Source organism: Pleurodeles waltl, chromosome 7 (assembly GCF_031143425.1).
Source record: "Pleurodeles waltl isolate 20211129_DDA chromosome 7, aPleWal1.hap1.20221129, whole genome shotgun sequence".
NCBI classification, from domain to species: Eukaryota; Metazoa; Chordata; class Amphibia; order Caudata; family Salamandridae; genus Pleurodeles; species Pleurodeles waltl.
The window spans coordinates 1,342,482,480-1,342,509,679 of NC_090446.1; the positions used below are offsets into that span (position 1 = coordinate 1,342,482,480).

Consider the following 27,200-nt stretch of genomic DNA (forward strand, 5'->3'; position numbering starts at 1 on the left):
CTACATCTTGATTCCTTAATGCCAACCACAGCTACAGAGGCCGGGTACTTGCTGCTGAGTAGACAGAAGGATTTCCCTCACCTCCCACTCCTCAAAGCCAAAACCATAAGCAAAACATAACTACTGAGTCAAACCACACATCGCAACGGTCTAATGGAAGAGCTATCCCACCACCCCGCCGTGGACGAGATTACTGCATCGTGGAAACACGCTTCAGCAACTGCACCTTCCGCCCTCACATAAAAAGCCCGACACCTAAATCATTCTAACAACCCACATGGCTAGCTGGCTGCCAAACGCAAAGCCTTGAACAAAGTGTTGAACCAAACATTCAGGAAAATACATGGAATTTCACCTTAATACCTCACTGAAGCATTTTCCCACTTTTTTACACTATACCCAATAAAAACACGAAAACTATCAAACACATCTACTCCTAAGCCCCTCTGTGCTATGTTAAGATACTAGTATCAGGTGCCGGGGATCTCTTCAGCTGACCTTCTCACCGATGACCTACAAGTGACCCCTCATGTATGGTTCAGGACCATCCTGAAGACTCACCTCCTCAGCCATGGAATCACAGCCATGAATGGTCTTTTCTCTCTCCGACACCAAATTCCCATAATTTCCTACAGTGACTTCCACCTGGATGCTTTGAGGAACAGAACGGAGGTGCGCTATGAAATATCTATGTGTACTAAATGTTTCAAACATTGTACTTGCCTGTGTTCATCCCTCTCTCAGCACCAGTGCCTACAATAACTCCAACTACTGCACCCATCAGACTATGTTCCCATATACTGTCTGCCACTATGTACAGTATTTATAATGCATACTCTAAAGGATCAGTAGACAGTTAATACTAAAACACACACCACTCCCCGTTTAATTATAAATTCCATCCCAACTAGTCGCTCTGCGCGCATGCATCCTTTCATCTGAAATCACCATCCGTTGCGGTGTTTGTGAGAACATGTAAATCAGTGGTATTGAACTAGTATAGGTTGTCTCCAAAGGCGCTATTTTATAGGATAATCCTGCAACTCAATAAGCTTTTTTCCAAAACAGTCCAAATTAATAATTTCAACATTAGACCATTAATTCCGGGCTTCCACTGATCTCTAGCCAACGTCAGTAGTTCATTCTAGGAGCGCTGGTGAGTGACAGAAGTTTCTAAAGAGTAATTTTTGACGATATTTATCACTGATGAAAACGTATTTTGAGTTTACTTCTTAGTACATATACCTATTACACGGAGGTTCATATGTTGTATTTTTCCCAATATTCTTATATTGGAGCAGATATATAAGAATTCTGTCTATAGGGACTACGTTTTTACAGGTGTGACATGGAGAGTAGAATTAATCCAGAGCAAACATTTCTTAATACGGTCTATTTTCTCAATGTTAAAATGCAGGGGCAGGGAATGACATGGGCACAGGAGGACCAGCCCCATGCCACATTTGCAGGATAACTAGTGACAACCCAAATACATTTCCTTTTACATTCCGTGCAGATGGGTCTTATGAGGTATTCTGAAAACATGGCATGGATTCACCCCTCCTGGCTCTACGTTAAGGACTACTGGTGTGTTAAACGAGCTCTTATTTAGTTTCCAAAACAAGCTAAAATGGTCACAGATATAAATAATTTCCTAATAAAATCAAGTTATATAACCCCTTTAGGCAACAGCATAACATCCCCAGAAGCCCCAGAGGCAACTTCCTGAGACGATCCCATTAAACGCCCCCCTCAGCTAACCCCCGACTGGTCTCTATGTAACTTACATTATTTCTTTGGGTGTAAACCAGAACTCCAGCGGTTATCTGGGTGGCAAACAGCAGAAGCAGAAATCCAAAATACTGCAAGATAGATGGAAGGGAGACAGTAAGTCAAGACAGAATAACATCTTAATACAAATTGTGACATAAGAATGATCTCTTCACCTAAATGAATCCTGTTTTGTGAGAAGTAGAATTTTTTTTTCAGTATAACACTACCGCCTAAAAGAAGAGGCCCGCAGCAGTGTTTTTTACACCTTGCACTGGGGGATAATGTCTCTCAAAATACAAGAAGACATTATCAACAAATATTCTGGAAAGCCTATTGTTGTTAATTATTAGAAGTGCAGAACAAGGTAAAAAGAATGCACATTGAAGTAAGATCATATTACACGTCGTATTGCACAAGCAGGGTCAACACACCAATATATTTATTTATAAATATATGTACCTTTTAGTTTGCTGGTTAAATCACCAATGAATAGTCAATTGCTAGTTATATATTACCTACGAAATTAAAATATTATATATCAGAGGGAAAAAGGAGAAATGAATACTATTAAAGAGGAAGCATGTACAGGAAGGAGTCCAGACGTGCGGTCACTAATCTGGCTTCAGAGCACCGATCACGACAATCCAGCATGATGAGCTCTACAGCATCTTGAAAGACCGGCACTCTGTCTTCTGGTTCAGAATATGGAATGGCAGATGATGTGGTTGAACCAGAGCGTTGCCTGTGAGCGCAAAATGCTCAGAATCTGAACTGCTCTGAGGTCTTTGTCAGGCCATTCTACAACTGTCCCACTGACTTCCTTCTGTCCTTGCCTTTCCCTTGTATCCATCTCTCTTTTCGTACACATCTCGCGGCGTTTTCATATTCTCAAGCTCATAAAAAGACAGTGGGGCCAGATCACAAAGGTATTCATGAGTACGTGAAATGGTACTCCTTTAGTACTACTTCACTACGAGTTCTATTTCACATACTCTCATAAATAACTTTGCGAATGAGCCGCAAAATATCTCAAATTTGAATATTCAGGGACCTGCGTATACAATTAGTGTGAATGGAAAGGATTGTGCAATTATACTAATAGGGGTTGGGCGCCTGGGGGGTCACTCCAGAAAGGTATGTATGAGTAGTTGAAGTAGTACGCCGGTAGTACTACTCCGCTTCCTGGTTAATGTCTCTGTGGACTGGCAGCCAGACAAGGACCTTCACACATGTGGATGGACAGTACGAGGACTGAGAGAGTCTTGGAGACATAAGTATAAAAATGTAAAGGACTTAGGGATCAGTGACAATTCAAAGTCCTGCACTCGTGTATCTAGGACACCATGAACAGGATGACCACAACTAGGGTGACAGGACGCTGTGATGATCTGTGGCGCATGAGTACGGAAGCAGGCCATGGAGCCTGGCAGAATGTCCAACAGAGATATTTTCAGACAAGCGTTGGCTTCTGGAAGAGAAGCAGAGCTGGAGCAGTTAGTCAACCTGTTGCTGGCAAGTGGCTGATTCTGTCCTGCCCATAACTGTGTTACAAAGACCCAGAGCTCTTACAAGTTGCCTGATGTCCCTACAGGTCAGCAAGTAAGAAGACAGGCAATGAGCAGCATAAAGCTGTAAAAGAATTTCAAAGAAAGGAATGAGTACTCACAAACCCCAGCAGGCATTTGATTTCCTTGAGCGATCCGAGGCAGCCCAAGAAGCCCAGCAACATAGTGAAGGTCCCGACTCCAGAGAACAAATATGACCAGATCTTCAGGGTAGAATTTTCACCTGGAAGAAACACAGGAGATAACTGAAGGAGCAGGGTGGATAACATATCAACCAACCAGGCTTGACACCACAGCTTTATTTTCCTCAAACCCACTAAATACTCAGTTTTGCTTTACTGCAGGCAGCACACTCTTGTTCTGCTACTTTGCATGGAAAGCCAAAATTCACTGTGGTATTTTAAATAATTTAGGATTTGCATCCTACATATGGTTTCTGCATTATGGGGCGTAATACAACCAAAGAAAAAAGGGCCGTCATTTATACGTAGCTGGGGAGAAGCCCAGCAAATGTTAAGTAATGAGATCTGGAGTGGGGAAAGTTGAAGGACCAGCCCTAAAATGGATGAGAGACCACGTATTGCCACAGAATATCAGTAACCAGGAAGCCTTTGAGTCGAAATGCATGGATACGGCATTTGTTTCCAATGGCCCTGTCTTGCCATAAAGAAGACAGGGGTTCTTATCCCAGGTGATCTGTAAATTTGTGTTTGGTAGCTGAATGTAAATTTTGTTTTGCACTTACAGTAAAATATGTCCACAAATAGCTCCGAAAGACTGTATCAAACAAGAAAAGACAACAAATGATGGGCACGTTTCTTTTCCAGCATGAAGAACAAGCCAGCATCCTAACTGCATGACTGTGTATGATACACTATGGGCAATGTTTCTTTAAAATCTGATCCAGGAATAGGCTTTCTTTTATATTCTACAATGAGAAACATCCACAGGTTAGACCATGGCTTTGATCTTTAAAGGGAGTAGAAAATAGTAGTTCCTGTAGAATGTGCAGGAGCAAAACCACTGAATTGTAATGGACATAACTCTGCATCCCCTGCCCTGATGGATGGTGCAGGAGCTGGTAGTTGCCCTGACCTGTTTGTTTAGAGACATGTATGTCAAAGTGCATCCACCAGATCATTTCCTGTAGTGAGGATGGTGTTTCTTGCATGTGTGGTCTCTAAACTTGGGGGAAGAACAGATACTATGCAGATTTTCCCAGTTGTTCATTAGAGAGAGTATATATTGGCTTCCCATGGAAGCTGTGCTGTAGTCTTACACCTGGAATTTAGCAGTCCCTGGCGCCATCCATGGTCTTGACCTCTGAGCACTGATGCACTGTAAGGAGTGGGTCTTCACATCCACCGTGGGAGAACCATGTCAACCCCCTGAGGACTTTAGGAGGGGGTAAAGGGAGGAGCAACAATGCTAAATGCTCTTATCTATCTTCAAGATTGTTGCTCATCAAGACATCTGCATCTTGGATGGATAGGTTCCCTACAAGCCTTTGTGAATTCCCTTTCAAGGGAAGGTGAGAATTATAACTAATCAAGGTGAGTACTTAGAGAATAGTCAAGCCAGAGGCAAGATATGTATCTTGTGGAGAAGGATTACTCCGCCTGCTTCCAACGACTTCCTACTGTCTGTCTTGGAGGGCCATAAACTAAACACTTCAAGTGTCTATTTTTTACTCCCAAGCAGGAAAATGACATCTCAGGTTGAACTTGGCTTCCTTTCCTCCCACCAGAAAAGCATAAAAGGTCGGCTCAGTTACAAGTTAACAAAGCCCCAGGGCTGACCTTACTGGATGGTGGGCTTTAAGTTCTCCAAAACAACTACGCTATTTATTTGACTAGGGCATGGTGTAAGTGGCTGTGTTGTTTTCATTTTGCATTAAGTCTCAAGAAGACTCATCATCCTACTGCTGCCAGCACCTAATCTTCGCTCCAGATGGATAGATGGACATAGGTCCTTGTTTGATCCACCTCAAGAGGAACAACGTTAAGTTACACCGGGCCTGGAAGCACTGCTCCCAACAGCTACCCATGCTTTAGACTAGTTTTTCAGTTCTATAAGAGTACACTTGGCAACCAAGTCATGAAGGTGGTTGGCTGATCTGCTTGGCTGTGTCCTATAATAAGATATTTCGATGTGCACCCTTGAATATCGAACGCACAATATCGGTGGGACAGAATATCGAGGAAAAAATATTTAAAAAATATTGGCAGGTAAGTACGTTTAGATTTTCTATATATAACTCAACATATATGTACCTACGTGTTACATAGATCTTCAAGGTATGTAGATATGGCATTAGAAATACTAAATCTATACTTCCCTAGATTAACTTACCCTAAAATATTTTGCCCCTCACTATTCTGTCCTCGATATTCTTGTACTGCGATATGGTTGGTGTCCATATTCAGTAGTACAACCAGCTATTTCCTGTTCAAACATGCCCAGTAAGAGAGATTACCAAATCCTCCTTCCCAAAAAATTTCCATGAGCCCACTAATGGTCATTTCCAATTGTCACCGGGGCACAGGTCAGGCTAGCCTCAGATGCCTGCAGTCACCGCTCTGTGAGAAAGTCTGCACTTCAAACAGTGCAGTGCATAATGTGTGCATGTGGTTGCAGATAGCAGGCACCGCCAAGCATTTTTGGAGACTGGCCTCATTTTCCATGAGGCAACACTGACTTAGAGCAAAAGACAAAACGTCAGAAACGGAAGAAAGAAGGAGGAAGAGAAAGAGCGGGATAAAGTGACAAAGGAAGAACTTAAGGCTGAAAAATGAACTCCAAGAGTGGGATTAAAAGGTAGGAAGATGGGACATGAGGTGCAATCAAGACAATTTATCCTTGATATTCATCGACTGCAGCATTCAGCAGTACCGGTTGTGGGCTCGAAAGGACTTATATTTTTATACATTAAGCACTGCTGCTAAAACACAGTAGGACACTAGTAATGGGTTGGCCCTGCTGGCCACGGCTACTTTCACTGCAGTGAGCTGCTGCCAGGCCATGCTGCAGCATAAAAGTGCTTAGCATCTGAAAGTGGCAACACCTATATTCTGGGAATGTAGAAACTGGGAATACCTGGTATTCAGCATGTTAAACCTGCATTATGTGTCACAGGCCATGTGAAAACTTTCGATATCTACTACGGGGCATGTGGACCTGCCAATGTCTATTACTGGATATGTGGAAAATAGCAATGCCTTTTACTGGGCTAAGGAAGCTCTAAATATTAATTATTGAGCACACACAGCTGGCAATACCTGCTGCTGTGCAAGTGAACCTGGAAATAGCTTATTTACCTAGGATATGTGGATAAGTAGCAATGATTCCTGTAAAGCTGTTTCCAAATCATATCACATGACAAATATTGCTGCCTAACACACGTTAAAATGCACGATTCACACTGAATGAATGAAAATATGATATGCTCAATTTACAAGCACTCGCACAGGGCTGCAAAGGCACTCGGGCAGCGAGATAGAGACCCCAGTTTAGGGAACCAAGTATACTGAGAACAGGAGACGGGGCAGTGGGAGATGCAGAAAGGAACACTGACAGAGGAAAATGCAGATACTGTCAAAGGAAAAAGTGAACACTGACGGGGAGGTATAGTTGCAGGGACAGTGCAAATCAGATACAGGGACGGACAGAATGACACGGACACGGGACAGGGGGAGACTGACACTGGAACAGAGAGAGAGAGAGACTGGTATACACACTGGTACAGGAATACACTGGCAGAGGACAACTTGTTCCTGTCTCGCCTATCAAGACCAGTATCATCTCCAATACCAAAGCATTCAACTACACTTTCTAACACAAAATCATACTTCGGTAGAAAAATATTCCAAGTGCCTCATATATCCATGGCTATTACCAAATATAAGAATCCATTTTTATTGATGTGGGGTACATACTTGTAGTTCTACAGAATTTGAATGCCATACTCCTTTGACCATCTGAGCAAGTCCCCATCATTTTGCACTGCATCACAGAAATCTTAAACTCACCATTTGTCATCAACTTATAGCTAATCTGCTCAGAAAAATCATAGAGCTCGGCTGCCAGACCAGTGCTTTAGGGCCTGTGGGACTCCTGAGCCAACTGGGCACTGCTCGGGACAAGCGCTGCTAGTTGTCCCTGATACCACAGGAACTAGAAACTAGCGCAAGTTCGTTGCATTGCCAAGTGCTCCATTTTAGGTTCTTTAGGCTTTGACTTTTGACTTTCAAAGGTAGTGAGGCTGAAAAGTCTTGGCTCACACTTCAAGTGTGGTGTAGCGCAGAATGTCAGATACAGGAAGCACAATGATAACATATATTAATTATAATGTCCAGTCAGAATTAGATATTTTTTATGAAAAAAAACTTTTTCGCATGTTCAGTTTTGAAGCCTATATTAACAATATTCTGTACTACGTGAACCAAATAGTATTTGTGTGTAAAAGACTACGTTAATGGTGAAACATTGAATTATTTGCACAATCAAAATGCATAAAAGCAGGAATGAGAATGTGATGCGGCCTAGTAAACAACTGAACTTCTGTATCAACAAGAATACCCTACTTCACAAAAAAACAGTCACATTTTAGGACAAGCCATACCACAGAAACGGTGATGCTCTGCAGAATGGATATGGTCTACCAGATGTGTGAAAAGAAGAGTCATGATTACTGATTCTACTGAACCTGTCCCAGCAATGCAGTCCTTAACTTGTATGCACAGTTTACATTTTGAGGTATGTAGCAGATATCTTACTTAATTACCTATCTACACAATTTTGCATTTGTGGTACGTAGTAGAATGGTGCCAGACTGTTAAACTGAAAGATGCACTCTCACACTCTACTTCTACAACTTTAATGACAAATAGTGTTGGTCTTAGCCTCACCAAGAAGAAGTGAGTGACTCGCCAGTCCGCACTGGCAAACCTGGTAATCGCTACAGCATAAGAGGTGGAGATTCCTGCACGACCTCTGATTAGATTTGATCACCCCTGAAGATCATGAGTAGAAATGACTCATTCCACTGACCGTGAGTGCACCAACCGACCCATGACAGGCAGACCACCAGCATAATAGGAATGACTTGGCAAAGGCCTAGAGGGAGGACCAAAACTAAGCTGTACACATGTACAAGACATTCTCTGTCTCTAGCATCCAAGAGCGCCGATCCAGGCTGCTTTGCAAACCGAAAATGTCACCAATCACTGACAGTGCAGGCCTAAGACGTTCAGCACCAGCAACTCACTGATCCACTGGGATACAAATTCCACCCAGTCACCATCATACAAACCTGGACGCACTATGGACGAACCTCTGCAAACCCATTGACAAACCATCAACAACATTTAGAAAGTAATTTTTTACTTGCTACATCACCATCTACAATGTCTTACAGCAAACTGCTACTTGAACTTGTTAAGGACAATCGAGACTTTCATATTATTATTTCATCGTATTATTTCATATTATTTCATATTAATTTAGGGTGACCCTGTTGGTACAAACATCCTTCCAGTTCCTTTACAAGCGCATCACCACTACCACCCGCAGAGCATCTCAAAACCAGACTGGAGTCAGAGCATCAGCATTACACCAAAAGTCAAAGAAGCATCCTTGGCACTCCAAAGCAACCGGCGACAATCTGCTCACACCACTAGTTTCTTAATCCAGTCTTCAGCACTCCTTGACCATGACCCACTTGCCCCACAGTGTTTCATGGCAGACTATGCAGTGACTCTCTGGCTGTCTTGCAGCAACCTACACGGTGCACATGTAACCCCTAACACAACCTACAAGCAATGCCAAAAAGAGCATTTCAAGGACCCTTCTTGAGTGAAAGATGAGCTCAGCATTACTACACTGACGTATACTGGAGTCGGAGGTGTCCCAGAGAAGACTCCAGAAGCTCCTCAACAATGTCTAAGTCCCTCAAGCACCGTCTTTGGAAAGCAAACCTGCACAATCGATGGTATTCTGGACACAAACCCATCCCTGACAGGTGTCAGCAGTCAGGCCAACCTACCTACAAAAGAGGAGTTAGTGGGAACTTGCCCTCACTCCAATAACAAACGACCACCTTGCCCCCATATCTTTTTTCATCCTAGGGACCACAACATTACAATGCCTAGATATATTGGTTATTTTTATAGTGCTTTATGTCATCCATCATATTATAAATATGTCTAAATGCTTCCAGTGGAAAATGAAAGACCATTGATTGTGAGAATAATCATGTAATACTTCTTGAAAATGATGCGATTCACACTGCTATGCAGAGGAAAGAACTGACTGCCAGTTTGGGCTGGACTGTTCCCCTTGAAACAGGATCAAGATTGAATTGCATATGGCTGGGTCCAAACTGAAATGGCATGGTGTACAAAATAATTATAGATTTGGATGTGGCCTGAGTAATTACCAGTGGCTGAGAATAATTCAAAATTCTATCGATCACTTTTTTGTATAATGAGTATGTCGCACTAAGTCGGGTGGGTCTACTCAGACGTGGGTCCCATGCACACTGGTCACTGGAACCAAGCTATACCTGGCTGATGAGCCTTAACTAGAGCAAAACCAGCCCTGGGTTGCATGTGTTCTGGTTCAGGGAGGCCCCATCCTAGGAGTTCGGATTGGATTGTTCCCATTGACTAATGAGATTAACTCAAGCATTTTATTCATCACTTTTTTGTATACTTTACAGGAAATAATTGAAACAACCATTTAAAAAAAGAACCATATTAAAAGCCTGTTTGCTGGGTCATTAGTAAGGAACTCAGCATGTCTACGGTGAGAAGACTGCGCTACTTTATAATATTCGACATAGTCAGATCTAAAATCATAATCATCATCATCTATTCAAAATACCTCACAATAAATCTCCCATTCATTGGAGTAGCATCAACATGCTATTCTGATCATTACCACTAGATGGGGAGTATGCACTGGGTTTGAATTTTTAAGAGATTTGTGCCGCAAAAAGTCTTTAGGAAAATACTTAGGATGTTTAAGGCATTGGTTCCCAACCTGTGGTCTTTGCAGCCTTTGGGGTCCACAAAGTCTCCTCAGGGGGTCCGTGACTGCTTAGAAAATTAACTAATATTAACAGATTAATAAAGTGTAAATGAAGTGGATAAATGTACAACGGAAATTTTTAAGACATACTGGAAATGTCAAGGAATTTGAAATTGGAGGCTAAAAGGAAATTAGTATTCTTAGATTGATTTGTGGTAGCACTGTATGTGCATCACACAGAATATAGTACTGCTGATGTGTGGCTTTAATTACATTTAAAAAGGCTTTACCCTTCCAAATAAAATTATTTTTTTACTTTATTTGTTGGCAAAATAAACAATGTGTTATCATTTGTGTATGTTATTGATGGAATACTTGTGTCTGTAGTTTTTGGCAATTGTTTTGCGATTCAAATAATTAACACTGTTTAGATCGGGGTCCCCAGCTTCCAGTAATGACTGAGTGGGGGTCCCCGGATTACAATAATGATTCAATGGGGGTTCCCGGATTCCAGTAATGATAAGGTGGGGTTCCACAGAAGTCAAAAGGGTGTGAACCACTGGTTTAGGGGACTAATAAACGAAATGCTCGAATATCATCTAGTGACTGCCACTTTTAGAAAATTGTTAAACGAATACGTTTGAACCTTCCAGGCCTTATAGAAAGTGACACAAGCATCTGTAACATTTGTGTTAGGTGCTATACACACGCTGTAGGTTATGGTTTTTGAATTACGAACAGGCATAAGGGGAAATCTGAGACTCCAATACGTCAGTGCCGCTGAAGGGGTTGCCGGCTAGCAATGTATTGATTCTGTTCCAGCCCAACCGACCTACCAAAAAATCACGCATTTTTGGCAGGCCGTCCTGCATTATGGGTGGCTTTAAGTCATGATGTTGGCAGGTACCGCGAGCAGCTCATTTGCAGAAACATTGGAAGCGGCTCGTGGATAACTTTTCCTGGATACTGTCCACCCCATGAGAGACTAGAAGAAATAATGAAAAACAGATGCTAAGCTCTGAAACTGAGCCCTACCTTCGCCTCCCTACCCCGGTCTCCAACCCCTCCTCCCAGTACTCCCCGCTATGGCAACGCCTCTAGCAAAACTCTGTGACTCAACCGAGTCACGGTTGCCCCGGGGGTCAAGTGGTTCCCACCCAGCACTTGGAGGTCTCCATGGATACGAGTGCAGTCACAAGCAGGTGCATGCAAGGCACGAAGTTGTAGGGTCTTTGAGAGGATGCCTTCCAGCTGTCAATACTTCCAGGGAACGTGTGACGTACCTCGCTAGACAAGCGAAACAACACGTGGTCCATAAAGCAAGTTAAACAAGGATCGTCTGTCAGGAGACGGGCAAGTGCGCGGGTTACTGTTCTCACAGCCAAGTCTAGGCGCAGTGCCAGCCCAAACCATTAGCCAGCGTGATAACCAGGAGAGGAAATCATCAAAACGGGCCTCATTTTTTAGAAGAAATTACTTCTCTAAAATATGTGCTCATTTACAGCTTTGGTTGGTACGTTCTCCTCCCACATGCAACTTTGCGTTCCCGCCCTAAAGCGTCACGTGCTAGCACAGGGCGTGTGTCCCTGGGGGGAGACGCGCAATGAGAGACGCGCGGCGTCCTCGTGCAAATAGTGGCAGGACTTCACACTGCCAAGAGCAGGAACAATACTCTTACCGACCATGGTTGGGTAAGAAGGAGAAAACAGCACGGGGTGTGACACTGGCATAGTACTGTGTCAGACTTGAAAAAATTTCTGAACTAGAAAGGGGAGATTTTGAAAAAAAAGTGAGAATGTATTTCCTCCATTGACTTCTGAAGCATAGGCAATTTCAGGCTGGAGATAGCTAAAGTAAAGCCTTCTTTGGCTTAAAAAATTCGGAGTCTCCCGTCTGATTCTGATCTGTTAGCATGTATGCTGCATTGAAATCCTAGGAACACGAGGTGCTCCACGGTAGTGCAAGCGTCACACACTGTGTACCAGTGCAAGCTTCTCACATTCCCCACAAGTGCATACGAATTAGTTACTAAAAACAGAAGGAAGGCTAGCTCAGTAAAATCACGTGGTAACTGTGACATGAATGGTTTAGAAATATCTAAGTTCCGGGAGGCTGCACCCAAACTTCAAGTAGATTTTATATGATGGTCACCTTGTCTGGAATCCTTTAACCTCAAGGCACATCATCTGCCCTTGATGCAAATCAGAGGCCTTTCCTTAACAACCCCAGAGTCTGTGACTGGAGTTTACTGCTGGTAATAAAAGTGTCTCTGCGGCTCCACATTGCTGTATATGGGAAAAGAGGGAAAGCTTTAGAAACAGAGTATCATATGAGCCCTGGTGCCGGCTTATTCCCATAAGTGGCCACGGTTTGGGAGTAGGCACTATCAAACCCCCTCTATGTCCTAAAAGGCGTGGATTAGCAGCCACGAGCTTGGGTGTGTACCATGTTCTATCCCCACACATGCGCAGTACTTCTCACCAAAAAACATACTTCCACCTTGTGTTTTGCAAGCAACAAGTCAGCACATCAACTCTTAACCAAAGGTGACTAACTGAACAATAGTGGTAAGTTATGTCTAAAGGAGTGTGATATACTCCTACCATTGAACAAAAGCAGGGGTTCTTCATGGGATAAGACACATCCTGCAATAGTGGTGTAGGGCGCTGAACATACACCTAAATGAGGAATACAAGCACACATATATGAGGTAAAGAGTAAGATGTCACCTGGCTTTCTGGGTTCTTCTGCTGCTGGCCTCCCTAATCTACCTGTGTGCTGATCACCTTGGCTTGCCTGGCGTACCGGATCCTCCATCCATTAGGAGCTCTGAAGCAGAGGCAGTGCAGGCCAGATAGTCACAATAAGGGAATGGCCTCACCCTTCCCTTCAGTAAAGGAACTAAAGGTTTGGCCACCAATGGCCCCCACCTGGAATATTTAGACTCACGTCTTCCAGGAATGAGGACAGCACTGATCGTGGAAACATTGATTGGGTCTTGGTGCACTGCCCAACCACCCACACAGGTCATGACTGCCCCACTTACTGTTTATCGCCTATCCCTCTGCACCACGCCACCTGACAGAGTTGTGACTACCTTATTGTCTAGTATGGCCTAGGGAACCATGTCATTTTGAAGGATCAGCCACCAAAGCCTCAGGATAGACCTACTACCACCAGCACTGTTCAGTCCCAGCCCTGATCCACTGATTACTATTAAATTGCGTAATATTTCATTGCACCATTAGAATAAAGTACTTTCTTTAATAAGCTGATAAGCACTGGGATGAACAATCAAATGTGTACATTGGTTGACTGTTGAATTCTGAACTCTTAACCCGCACACTGCCTCAGCTGAGAGGCCTTTGTTTGATCTTCCTGAATATTCTGTGAGTCAAGTACTGGAAGGGTTGTACTTAACCTAGTTTGCAGAGCCACAGTAGAACAGACCTCATGACACCAGAGACGAAAACATTCAACCACTGTGGTTGGGGCCAGATAGCCCATGTCTGCCCTGTGGCCTCCATTTGAAGTTTGACACTGGCACTCTGAAATTGTAGATATACTCAGACTAATCTATTAAACAGGAGCACACAATTTGAACATTCCCATGCATCACAGAAAATACATATTCCATATATTGCCCAGGCCATATCCAAATTCTTTGTTTTTGTGTTACTCTTTCCTTCTTCATGCAGATCTCAGGTGTATACCCCAAGTGCCCTACTGAACTGAGGATCATCTGCAGCCTAAATTGCTACAAAAAGTGACCACACTAAGCCCATTGGCTCCCGGCTGAATTCAGAATCAAGTTAAAACACTGCACTTTACGCATAAAGCATACTAAAACAATGGCCCGACTACCTTCAAAAACTAAAATATATAAGAAAGTGATGGCTGGAATGCTTGAATTAATCTCTGCCACTAGTAATTACTTAGGCCGCATCCCGTTTCACCCATGACTCAAGCTATACCTCACTGACAAGTCCTAAGTAGGTCGAAACCAGTCTGGGTTGATTACGTTGCAACTGGAGGGGACCATGCCTGGCAGTTCGGTGTGGACTGAACCTACTAGAGGTGGCTCAAAGCTGATGTGCATACGGCGGGTCTCTTTCTGGAAGAGCACAGCGGTTGAAAAACGATGGTCTGGAATTCGGCCTGAACAATCACCAGTGGCTAAGATTAATTCAAGCATTCTTTCCATCACTTTTAAAAACTGTCATCCCACTATGCTCCATGCAGAAACTTACATTCCTCATAAGCCTTCTTGATCAGATAATACCCCTTTAAAAGAACCAAGTATAGAGGAAGCCCACTGGTGGTCCAAGACCTTAAATGGTTCTGCCTTAATCCCAATCTCCAAATGGAATCTTCATTTAACAAACCTAAAAACGAAAATTTCCAAATATGCTTTAAGCTAATTCCTTCCCCTACACCCGAGGGTCAGAAGATTGCCGTACTAGGTTTCACCCTACTCATCTAACTAGACTCTAACATTCATACACTCACAACTACCAAATGTCCTGTTTTCTATCCTGTAGTTCCAGTACTTTGAAGTGGCATGTGTGATGTGAAGCACTTTACAAGTCTATTAGCTAAATAACTGAACAAAACATAGTATAATAATATCTGTTGTGTTAAATGACACTCTGAATTTGTCTCCTGTATGTATAGGCGTGTTCCAGTATGTCTTTTGCGTTCTCCCTGTTCCCATCTTTAGGCCGTTTTCTTGTAAAGGCAGAGTTTTGCTGAATGTAAATAAAAAGGACTGCTGTTCCTGCTCTGTGCTTTGTATTTTTCTAAACAATATTTGTTTTGGGTGTATCCTGGATCCATGTTTGCCTCCCCAGACCACACACCTTTCCCCTTTAATAATGGTTGTTTCCACCACTCACCTATCACAGCTGAAAAACTGTTTTTGTCAAAAAGGATCCATAGTCCGAAGCTGAGCAGCAGGCCGCCCAGGACCTGCGAGAAGAACAGAGAAAAAGGTTAGAGTAGGCTCTTAAACAATTTGTGGCTCACCCATACCAAGAAGTGTCTGTTCCGTATCAGTACATTGATGATCCCCTATATTAAAACTATCACCCTGATTTCAAATATAGATTTACCCCCACCATTCAAACTTTCCGTCCAGCCCAGCAAAGCTTTCTCCTGTATCCAAATGTTTAGGCCCAAGACCTACAGTAATAAAACCTTCAAGGGTATTTGAGAAACAATAACCACCTGTTCTTATGCAGTCATAGATTATGCACAGAATTCACTGCTGAGTTTAGGATTGACTGTCACCAGGCTGTCAAGCTACCCCGCCATCTGTGTTCTCCTTTCAACTAACTTCTCTCCTCACTTTCCTGATCCCTCTTCCTTTTTATCAACCTCTGTCTTATATGATACGTGCACTTCCTGCTGTACATGTAACAACGTGAACAGCTGTATTTGAAACTTTTGGGAGGCGATGAAGTAGCATAATCAAGTCACTAAAGAATAAGGGCATTTGTGACCATGGCGTGTACAGCAGGGTGGATGTCAGGGAGGATCTTTTTGAGAAGCCATATTTGAGAAAATAAGATGTGGGAAATTCTCATAGCTTCTGCCTCCAAGGACATAGTGTGATCCAGAAGCACCCTTAGGTTGCATACCAGTTTGGAGTGTGTAGGTGGAGAGCCCTTCATTTTTACTCTTCATTCATTAAGCATGGAAGCAAAATCATGGCTTGATAGAATTTAGTTATTGATCATCCAACACCATGTTGATAGAACTTAGACTAGGGAACTAATACCTTGGGTGTATGGTTTTTGAGCCCCTGGATGTGGCCGGCAAAACAAAAATGGGAGTCATATGTCTGTGTACAGATTATTGCCCCTGCTAGCTGGAGTAATGGCACAAGGGTTCACATTTAAGGACTGAAAAGGGAAAGGCGAGAGGATAGAACCTTGTGGGAAACCACAGCCTAAAATTGTTTCTTCAGAGAAGAGCGGTGGTATCACCATTTGAGATCTCTCTGAAAGAAAGGCTCTGGTCCAATCTAGGAAAATGCCAGCAAAACAGACCCTTTTCAGACTGAATGTTTTGGTCAATGGATTTGAAAGTGACCACTACACATGTTCTGCCCACCAGACATGCTGCTTATGGACACTTTCCTCTGTGAATTTTTGTAGTTGGGAGAGCACCAGTTTTTTTCATCAGTTTGTCCCTATAAAGAGAGAAATAGGGTGGACGTTATTTCAATCATGCAGATTAGGTAAGGCCATCTTTCTCGGAGGCTTCACTGATGTCAATTTCCATAACTCTAGAAAGCTATCTCTAGCTTAGGGGCCCGTTAAAAAAGGCAAAGAGTGTTTCACAGTTAGCAAAGAGAGGAGGCTTCATAAACTGGACTGGGTAGAGATCTTCTGGGCAACCTGAAAGGTGTTGCCCCTAATAGCATGTACAAATTGGTCCTCTGCGATACGTGTGAAGGTTTGCAGACTAACTCCTGTGTGGCTAGTCCGGTAGGAACTAGAAAAATGTTCTTATAAGGGGACTACATCAGAGGTGTTGGTGTTCAGATTTTCGAGATTTTTTTCTGTAAAGAAGGCAATGATATCACATAGTGATTGTGATGGAGAAACACGTGTCCTCATTCCTCGAGTTGACTGAAGTTTGGATACAATACGGAAAAGCTCCTGTGACATATTGGGTACTAGTCTAATCTGCTCAAGCTAGAACTACAGATAGCAATTATGAATGAATAAGTGGCCTTATGTTCAATGGAGTAGTCTCAACACCATATCTTCTCAGGCCTTCTTCTTTAGTGCGAAGAAGAACCAAGCATTTCTTCTCCTGCCAAAAGGGGAAACTGCAGTTCCTGAGTGGGAAGTGTAGCATCCACGGTAAGACTGGTGCTTCTTCTTCAAGTGGCACCGACAGGCAAGCAAGTGATGTTAGAGGAGAATAGGATCATATTTGTATTTGACCCACAACAAACGAAAAGAATTGCAAGACAATATATACAGGAACGTAGACCATTTTTGGGTCAGCATAGTTGACAGATTTATTTTGGAGAGGAACAAAGGTTCTATACATGAGGAAATTTAGAATTACATTTAAATCTGTTGTGAAAACTCATACTTCCGGAGTCTTTTAGAAGTTACAGGACACTGCTAAGAAAAGTTCACACTGCTGGAGTGATAGTGCACTGCAGTCAAGAGCTCATACTACACGAATCCTTTATCACTAGAAATGCTTGCTGGCGAACGTTCATACTACTGAGGTTTCAGAGTACTGATATTACTCTACTGGGCAAAGGGTCCTGGCATGGGGCACTTGTATACTGTTCAGGACCAAATTGGGGGGGGGGAGGTAGAGACTACTGATGGGCAACACAATCATTCTCAATATTCAAGTGTACAATGTACACAATGAGCACTTAATTCATTTGCAAATACCTTTTATACGTCCTATATTCAAATACACCCTACCCACACACACAAATCAATCAATAACAACATTCGTACGTAGGAACACACTGTCTATAAACATACAACACTTAAAAACAGCATACGCACACACAATCCATACACACTATTCACACTCTCACCACTCGGACCATTTGTGCTCAAGTTTTGTCAGCATTTGTTGGAATTTCCTCTCTGACATATGGCATGCATTTGAATCTGGGCATCAGGTCATTTACAAATTTATAAAGTTGGTATGATTTGTGGTATATCTTATTTGGGCATAAAGGACAGAATCAACCAAACAAAATAGCCTCAGCAAAGCCGCTGCTAAAAAAAAGGTTTTTTACATAAAGATTGATTCAGACGCCTGTGGAAAAAGTTACAATTTGCATCTTTTTTTTAAAGCAACTCTAAGGACATCACTGAAAACTGGTTCTTTTGACACACAACCAAAAACTAGTACCCCATAAGGTTGACTACTTCGGCTTTTATTGAACCACCTGAGCTAGCCCCGAGTATGTGATTGACAGAGCCCCAGGGACTCGTGTGGCCAGCTGTTTTTGGTCCAGACAAGAGAGTTAGCCTCTGCCTTTAATATCTGCCATTTTTACGCATTTAACTCAGGCCAGGAACCTGCGTAAGGCCATTTATTTCTGTGAATATATTTGTGAACTTTTTGCAGCTGGGAGAGCACTAGCTTTTTACCAGTTTGCCCATATAAGGGACGAGAGGTACAGGGTGCAAATTATTTAAGTCTGAAGATTATGTAAGGCCATCTTTCACAGAGACTTCACTGCCACCAACTTCCATCATTTTTGAACGATGTCATTAGCTCAGGGGCCTCTCAAAAAAAGGTAGGAGTGTTTCGCCGTTAGCCAAGAGATGATTCAGTAGTTGAAAGTCACCCCCCCCCCCCACCTTTTGGTCCTCAGGCTGAGATTAAATAAAAGCCTGGGGTTGTGAGTGAATTGCACCGTAGCAATGATCTGTGTATCATTCACATCCTTCAAACAATAGACCCAATACGAGTTAACCGGATGCAGCGAGGAGAAGAGATGTACATCGAAAGCACTTGGGGACAATGCTTAGCCATAGGTTTGGAAGTTAGCCAATAGAAATGGACAGTACCACAGTCTAAGTTTGACCCTTACAAATGACCTGCCATTGGACACCGTCTGTTTTCGTGTGTTCTATAGAGTAGCGTGGTATGATGCAACACACCAAACACCACTCACAGGTCCGGTGGGTAGTGCTTATTTTGATTGCAGGTAGTGGCTACTGGCACTCATTTTTGGGGACTGAGACTCATTTTTTATCATCAGGCTTTGACCCAGAGCAAGAGAGAGAAAAGCTGAAAATGGAGAAAGAATGGAAAAAACGAAAGATTGGAAAATAGTGACAAAGGTAGCCCTCAGGTGAACATAAACCTGTAAGAGTGGGATAATGAGAAGGGAAGTCTAGGGCGGTGGTGATGCTCTGTCACTATTTTTAATTTTGCTCAACACATGTACTAGCCTACACGTTATACATACACATTTTCAAAGTGTGATTTTCTTGTTATAGTTAACCATAGATAAAGTGTGTTTACATTAAGTGAGTCCACAGTTAATGTAGGACTCAGTTTGGCTAACGCTGACAATGTGCAATTGGCTGTTGTGATTCTCTCACGCTTTCTCTTACTCCTAGAGCCTGAATCTATTGTTTTCGTTTCTGTGAGATTTATTTACCTTTGTGACCTTCACTGAAAGTTGAATAATGAGTTTTCTACACCTGTGACTGGGACAAGCTGATCGCAATGTATCATCCTTTGTGAGATATCGCCTGAGGGCAGTGCAGCTGTAAGCTTCCTTTGTGCTATATCTGGGAAGAAGAGCAAAACTACGTTATCGGAAATGCTGGATTCCGATTGGCTACCACATCTTGGGAACCATGGGGAGAACTGCATACTGCCAGAAATTGTATGCTTTAATTGCCACTGCTGAGTTAATAAGATTCAGATATGCTTTCCCACTTTCTTGAAAGGAGATGGCCCTTTCCGTGCTCGAGACTTATTACTTACCTTTGCCATTGTTCTGAGTTAAAACTCCTGCGCTGATCCATTCTCATTTACTTGACTAATTCTTAATTTGATTCTGTCTTTTAGATGTTTTATTTGCTGACACTTGCTGCTCAACTGCTCCTGATCTCACTTGAAACCTCAGTTTAGCATTAGGGAATTTCCCTTCATGGGAAACTGAATCTTATTTAGTTTGCACTGGACAATCTTTAAATACTTTGCCTTTGAATTTGCTTAGGATTATACCGAACAACGCTTTTATAAAGTGATTATTGATTTATGACTGATTTGGAAAGATTTGAGTTGTAACTTTGCTAATCTGCTAATAAACCTTCATTGTCTGCAAATATAATCCTTCCTGTAACTATTTCGGAGCCTAAGTGCTTCACTATCATTCGTGGTCAGTTGATGAGTTCACGTTAAGCCTCAATTCTTGACAAAGGCCTATTCTTTGGATTGCAGCTTGTACTTGAATTTGCACCAACGATTTGCACAACCTGTGCTACTTCAGTGGTGGAAAAAAGAGAGGTGAGGTGCAATCAAGACTAGGCAGACTTGGTATTAATCAACCAAAGAAATCCGCACCACGGACAATGAGTTCCAAAAATGAGTTTGTGCTCTGGTGTTCAATTTTTTACCAAAAATAATTGGTACTTAAACAGTGGGTGAGGGATTCAGAATGAAGTGTTTCCTAATAATATTTTGTGTTTTATATGGCGCCTAACACCCCATATTTGCCATCTGTAAGCATGGTAAATAACAGGTGTCACCAATGTTATAATACCCAGGGGAAGATTTATGGAGATTTACCAAGTGCAGTGCCACTTTACCTGTGACCTTAGCGCTCCCCTATCGCCACCATGTGTGCGCCCTATTAAAAATACGTCACAGTATAGGGGGCAATAGCATAATTTAATGTGACGCTATTGATGAACTCTGCAGATTTAGTGCCAAAATGTTGGCGCTACTCCTGCAGAGTACATAGGAGCCCATTCTAAATAATAGGAGCCCCCTTTTAGCACCTGCTCTGAGCAGGCGTTAAAAGTGCCATAAAAAATGGTGCAAGTAAATCACATAGATTTCCTTGCGCCATTTTTTCAGCCCCCTAACGGGAGAATGCCCCCTTTGCATATATTATGCCTGGCACATGCATAATGTTGCGCAAAGGGTTACAGAGTGGCGCAATGCAAAAATACAGCGCAGGATTTCGGCCTGGTTGGGCTACATTATCATCAAATATGATGACACTAACGTGGCACAAGGGGCTCATAAATATGCCCCTCAATGTCTCAACCTTAGCTTATAAGGTTGAATTTGCCAACCAGCTCAGGGCCTTATACAGAGAATCATGGCTCATATTTGTGTATTCTGGGTTCACCCTGTCACCCTCTTTTAGCTAAAGACCAATACAGCACTAAGCACAAGGCAGGAAAAGCCTATGTTGTGTAGATATTTTAAATTCAAAACTGCTGCTAGTGTGGGGAGCAGTCTTCCCAGTTTCACACCTATCTCCAAAATGGTTGCCAGCAGAATTCTGAGCCAGTTGGCGAGGATCAGAGACAAGCAACAAACGCAATGGCTGCAATGCTTGAATTAATCACAGTCACGGGCATTCTTGCCCATCACTGTGCTACTTCACTCAAGAATTAACTATATGCAAATCAGCCTTGCCTCTGTACCAGTCCAACAGATGTCTGGGAATAGCCAGCCCTCAGACTCCCTCTGAAAAAATACTTGGTGGGTGAAATGCTTAAATTAAGCTCAGCCACTGGGAGTTATGTGGGCCGCATCAAGTAATTTGCTTTTTTGCTCACTGTGCCCCCTCTAGACTGGGAGCAAATCAGCCTTGTCCTTCTCCAATAGAAACTATCCAGTCTAAACTGCCAGGTCACACCCTCACTAGAATGCAGCATGCAGTAACTGCCAGTAGCTGAGACTTATTTAAGCATTCAGCACATCACTTTCGTGTTTCACTTAGTGACCAAGATAATAGCATTAGATTGGGGACTCCTCGTCCTCATTTAGCAGTGTCCCTGCTCCAATGTAGCTTATTTACCTAAGGAACATGAAAGTTCATTGACCAAGTGTCACACAATGCAGCTTCATAAAGATTAATTCCAAGGTACGTCCTTTAAATAACTATGATAAATCAGACTGCCCAAGCCCTGTTTTTTAGGGTCGAGCCTGCGTTGCAAGCTCTCGCGCATGCGTATCGCAGCGAGACGCTTTAGTATTTAGAAAAGGGCTCGGAGCCCTGTCAACTTCACGTCAGTGTTTTTTATTGGTTCGTGGGCTTGCCTAATAAAATCTGCTTGCTTTCATTAGCCGAATGCACGCATACGTCAAGCCTTTTCCGGTGGCTAGCCCTCCTCGAGCGCAGCGACCAAGTACAGAAAACATGCGAGGCTCGCTGTTTTCCATTGGGCTCGTGGACTTCTTTTTCTCTAATTTACGAGCGCAATCTCGCTTGGCAGAAGTTGAGCGCTTTACATAGTTAATTTCACTTTTTCGGGTTATGTACATAAATGCACTTTTGCCCGATAGGTGAAAAGTCGGGTTAGGAGTTCACAACGCGATCAGCTCTAACATGAGCAAACGCGAGACCCGTTGCATTGTAAATGCTTGTTATTTATAGCATCTGAGTTTGCTACAGTCTCTCAAAGAACTCTGAAGAGCCGAAATGAATAACGATAATGCTGTGTAAAAAACACTATGTAACAGCATCAACTCATCTGAATCAGTCTGTTCACACGTTTATTTGGGAAAGAACACTTATACTTGTGTGCAAGCATGTTTTTACATATAACAAACCTATCTGCCTATCTGCCAAGCATCACAGCACTGTACCAGAAAGGGTTTTACAATGACAGAGCAAGGAGGGGTGGGGTTGTGGAGGTGAGGGTTGATGAGAATGTGCTGATGGCTTCTTCAGTGCATATTGCACTGAGAATATGGAGTTAGGAATGGCAAAGATGGAGGGCGAGGAACTGCAACAGGCAGGAGGGTGTTCAATGCAGATGGGTGAGAAAGTGTATTAGAAGTTACACAAGAGGGGGGATGGGGACATAGGGGATGTAGCATGTGAGGAAGCTAGGGATGAAGGAGATAGGTAGGAGTGGGCCCACTCCCCACAGTCTCTCAGCTGTGACAACACGACGCAAAGACCCACCGGACTGGCATCGACTGTGAGGGGTGTGTTCTTTCTTGGGTCGAAGTAGACGAGCGCTTGTGTGCACTGGAATGCATCCTCCTGATCATAGCTTCAGGCCCATAGTGTAGTCATTTTGGTTAGTTCTTATAGCGGTTGAGTTAAGGTGGCTAAAACCCTTGATAAAGCGGACACAGTAACTAACCAAGCCCAAAAAGCCCATAAGTTGGAGACGATGGAAGGGGATATACGTCCTGAACGTCTTTCACCTTTCCTGGGTCAGGAGCCACTCCTTGCGCTGAAAATTGATACCTGAAAAAGCTGATGGTCATCCTCATGAATTTGCACTTGTCGCTGTTTAGGGTGAGGCAGCTTTCCCTCAGGAAGATCAGTACTAGTGGGGATTTGGCATACACCAGGATTTCATCGCTGACATTCATAATCCTATCTAGTCCAGTCAAAACCTCTCTTATGTTCTGAAAGACAGGATATTCCAAAATTGAGCTTTCTGTAGCGGTGCAGGGCAACATGGGTAGAGAAGGTAGTGATGTATTGGGAACGGGCTGTAACATGAGTAGGTGGTATCAGGAGCAAAAGTCCATTTTAGACAAGCTCCCCCCTCCATTCAGTTCCCTGATGAAGTCATGGACTCTAGGTGTCAAAGGTCGCTCCAGTTTGATGGCTGCATTTGGGAGGTGCATGTCAATGCACAGGCGGACTTCCCCAGGCAACCACTATGGGTGGGCTGGGTCCTTCCACCCTTTTGATTATGTCTCCCTCCTCCAGTTTCTGCAGTTCTGCTTCCGTCTTTGGCCTGAGGTGGGATGCAATGCGCCGATGTCTGAGTACCACCAGCTAGATGAAATGGTCAATGTGCAGGGAAAACAAACCAATGCCTTAGAACAATTCTTGAGATTCCTGCAGGAGGTGGTCGACGGACGTTTCGTGCACTCTGAATGTGAACTGGATCAGGTTGAGGTGTTCGGCATTGCTGCCTCTCAGGAGTGTGCAAGACCCAGCATTTGCCACAAATACTGGGGTTACCACTTCTTGTTAGTCGTCAGAGATCGTGGTCATGAACTGTCTCACTATTGATAGGGGATTCTACTGTTCGTATGCGAAGACTCTGATCAGTGAAGGAGTGAGTCTTACAGTTGGTTTCAGAGTGGCGTAGACGTCTTTGGCCGTGACCTTAATTTGGCCCCAGTATCAATGATGGCGAGGACCTCTGTCCCTCCTATTCTGACAGTGCATTTTGGAGACTGGGTAGCCACCTGTGCGACATGGTGTATCACTAGGACCGTGTGGACTGTTACATTGAGGTCTTCGTCATCCATGTCTTTGTTTTGGTCAAAGTCCGCTGTTTCTAGTTTGAAGTTGTTCACTTTAGCCACACTGTTTCCTTTTCTAGCCTGGCTGGATATGCAGACTTTGGCAAAGTAGTGTAGTTTGCCACAGGCCACACACTATTTTCCTCATGCAGGGCAGTGAGACTAGCGGTGTGCTGGCCTCCATATTAACCACTTGAGCACTGTTGGGATGGACGGCCTTTGCCTGTGTCTACTCCAGGGCTTGGAGAGACCATATTGACTGGTTTTGCCTTGAACGGCTTATGAAGTACTGCTTCCATGTTAGACCGTATGTCTGGCAGTGATTTTTCATGGGGGACCTTAAGGATTTGCTCCTTGAGTTTGGCGGAGGTGCATCCCTGAATGATTTGGGGCCAGATCTCTTAAGTTTCATCTGCGTACCCACAGATGCTCGCCAGATCTTTGAGCCTTGCGTGAAAAATGTACATCGATTTTTTGGCTTTTTGGCAAGCTTGGCAAAATACAAAGCGTTCGTAGTTTGGGTTCGCCATGGGTTTAAAATGGGTGGTGATGGCTGCAACCATCATATTGTAGGTGTATGGCAGGAACGTGCAGGATATTTTGTAAGTGGCAGCCCCTGCGAGGTGGAACAGCAGTGCCCTTTCCCTCTCACCTCGACACCCCTGAGGCAGCGAAAAAAAAATTGAGGCGATCTACCCACAGTTTGCAAAGGAGGGCTTGCACCCATGGGACCCCTTCACTGATATGGCAGGCATGTGGGCCATGTTGAAGGGTGCGCTAACCTGTTCACCACGCCTGTCCACATGTGGCATGGTGGCAGACCAAGATAGTGGCAAGGAGCACCGGGTGCTACGGCAGTAGAGTGCATCAGGGTAGAGAAGGGAGGGCAGCAGTAGTGTATCTTAGGCATTGGGGTAGCATGCTAAAGCAGCTGTAGGCACCCAGGTGGCACGTTAGGGTGGGCTCCCCTTATTTGGGTGAAGTCAATAGTTGTTCTCAAGGCTGTTCAGGCCACAGTCTCACTACAGTTGGTGAGGCCAACCCCACTGCAGTTGAAGAGCCCGATAGGCAGCCAATGTGTGGGTGGGGCACCGGGACTTCCTGTTGGTGCAGGGATCGTGAGGAGAGGAGCACCACCATACAGGAGCAACAGGCGGGCCACGTCATCCAGAAGGCTCGCTCTCTCCTCTACAGACCAAAGAGGGCAACATCTGTGAGTGGGGCTGAGACCAAAGATGCGGTGCCGCAACTTTGCTGCCTGTGATGCAATGGGAGAGGGGGGCTCTGCATCAGATGGTAGGCAGTAGGATCTGCTCGGTGGCAGACTCCGGACAGTAGTGAGATTAATGATGTTGGGCCGCTCACCCTCGTCACCGCTTGCTGCGAACTGCCATGAGGCCACAGGATAGGCTAGAACCCAGGAGAGCAGACGACCAAGAATGCCCATGGACACATGTTGCTTACCAATTGGCCACAGTGGAGTCTGTGGTTAGGTACCAATGACTTAATTACCTGTGTGATAGCTATTTGAAAGAACCCTGAGGGTTAGGGACAGCACTGCTTCTCTTGCCATGTGGTATAATCAGTGGATGGGTACCAGAGGGTTTATACCCTGAGGGCGAAGGAGTGGCACTGCTCCTTTAGGTCTGTGGTAGAGTCTGTGTTTGGGTACCAGAAGGTTAATTATCTATGTGATAGGTATTTGAAAGGACCCTGAGACTTAAGGTGGCTCGCCTCTCCCCTATTTCTAAAGTTGTTATGGAGTACAGCTCTGGATCCTTTCTTTGGGGTAAGAGGAGTGGCTGGGCAAACATATTTATGGAAGAATGTGCACTTGGTTGCACAGGAGTTATAGACAGGGGAAACTAGTTTAGCTCTTGAACCCAAAAGTTCCAGCCCTGAGTTTTTATTTAACTATTGTAATTTGGGGCCAGATGTAGAAAGGTTTTTTCGCGTCGCAAATAGCAAAAATCGCTGTTTGCGAGGCGCAAAAACCACATTGCGACGCCCATTCCCATTTTGCGAGTCGGTAACCTGGTTACCGACTCGCAAAATGGGACAGCGAGTTGCAAATAGGAAGGGGTGTTCCCCTTCCTATTTGCGAGTCGCAGCACGATGCGGGATTGCTTTGTGACCGCGAACGCGGTCGCAAAGCAATTCGCAGTTACCACCAGTGTCACACTGGTGGTAACCCATTCGCAAAAGGGAAGGGGTCCCCATGGGACCCCTTTGTGAATGGCATTGGGAAAAAAAATTCAGAGCAGGCAGTGGTCCTATGGACCACTGCCTGCTCTGAAAAAATGAAACGGACACGTTTCATTTTTTCATTTTGTAATGCATCTCGTTTTCCTTTAAGGAAAACGGGCTGCATTTAAAAAAAAAAACTGCTTTATTTAAAAGCAGTCACAGACATGTTGGTCTGCTGTCTCCAGCAGGTCACCATCCCCGTGAGTGCTGCGACTCGCAAGGGGGTCGCAACTTGCGACCCACCTCATTAATATTAATGAGGTGGGCCTTTGCGACCCGCTTGTGACTTGTAGATGGTGTCAGGGACACCATCCTGCATCCGGCATTGCGACTCGCAAATTCCGAGCCACTCAGACTCGCAATTTACGAGTCACAATGCCGGAGTTTACTACATCTGGCCCTTGATTCCTAGACTACAGATCTCAGAATGCAAATAACGCTACTCAAAGCTTTTTTAGAAAGTCAACAAAACAAAGGCACTGACATGTTAATAAAAGGTAGGAAAAAAACGAGGACAGCAAACTGGGTATCCAAGTGACTCATTGAGTAACCCTCTCCTATTTGTACGCTAGGGCTCTCTCCAGAAAACGGTGGTATCTACTGAGTTTAGTG

The 27,200-nt window shown here is 43.9% G+C and overlaps 1 protein-coding gene across 3 annotated transcripts in view; it reads right to left on the reverse strand.

The window, feature by feature from the left end:
- The window catches only part of LOC138246278 (CD82 antigen-like), a 173,781-nt gene that overhangs the window by 46,051 nt on the left and 100,530 nt on the right, over nucleotides 1-27,200 (reverse strand). For all 3 annotated transcript variants that reach the window (XM_069200716.1, XM_069200717.1, XM_069200718.1), the window contains exons 3-5: nucleotides 15,263-15,335; nucleotides 3,440-3,561; nucleotides 1,788-1,862 (exon numbers count right to left, since the gene is read on the reverse strand). In XM_069200716.1, the coding sequence (XP_069056817.1) occupies nucleotides 1,788-1,862; nucleotides 3,440-3,561; nucleotides 15,263-15,335 (270 nt within the window). The remainder of the gene's footprint in view (nucleotides 1-1,787; nucleotides 1,863-3,439; nucleotides 3,562-15,262; nucleotides 15,336-27,200) is intronic.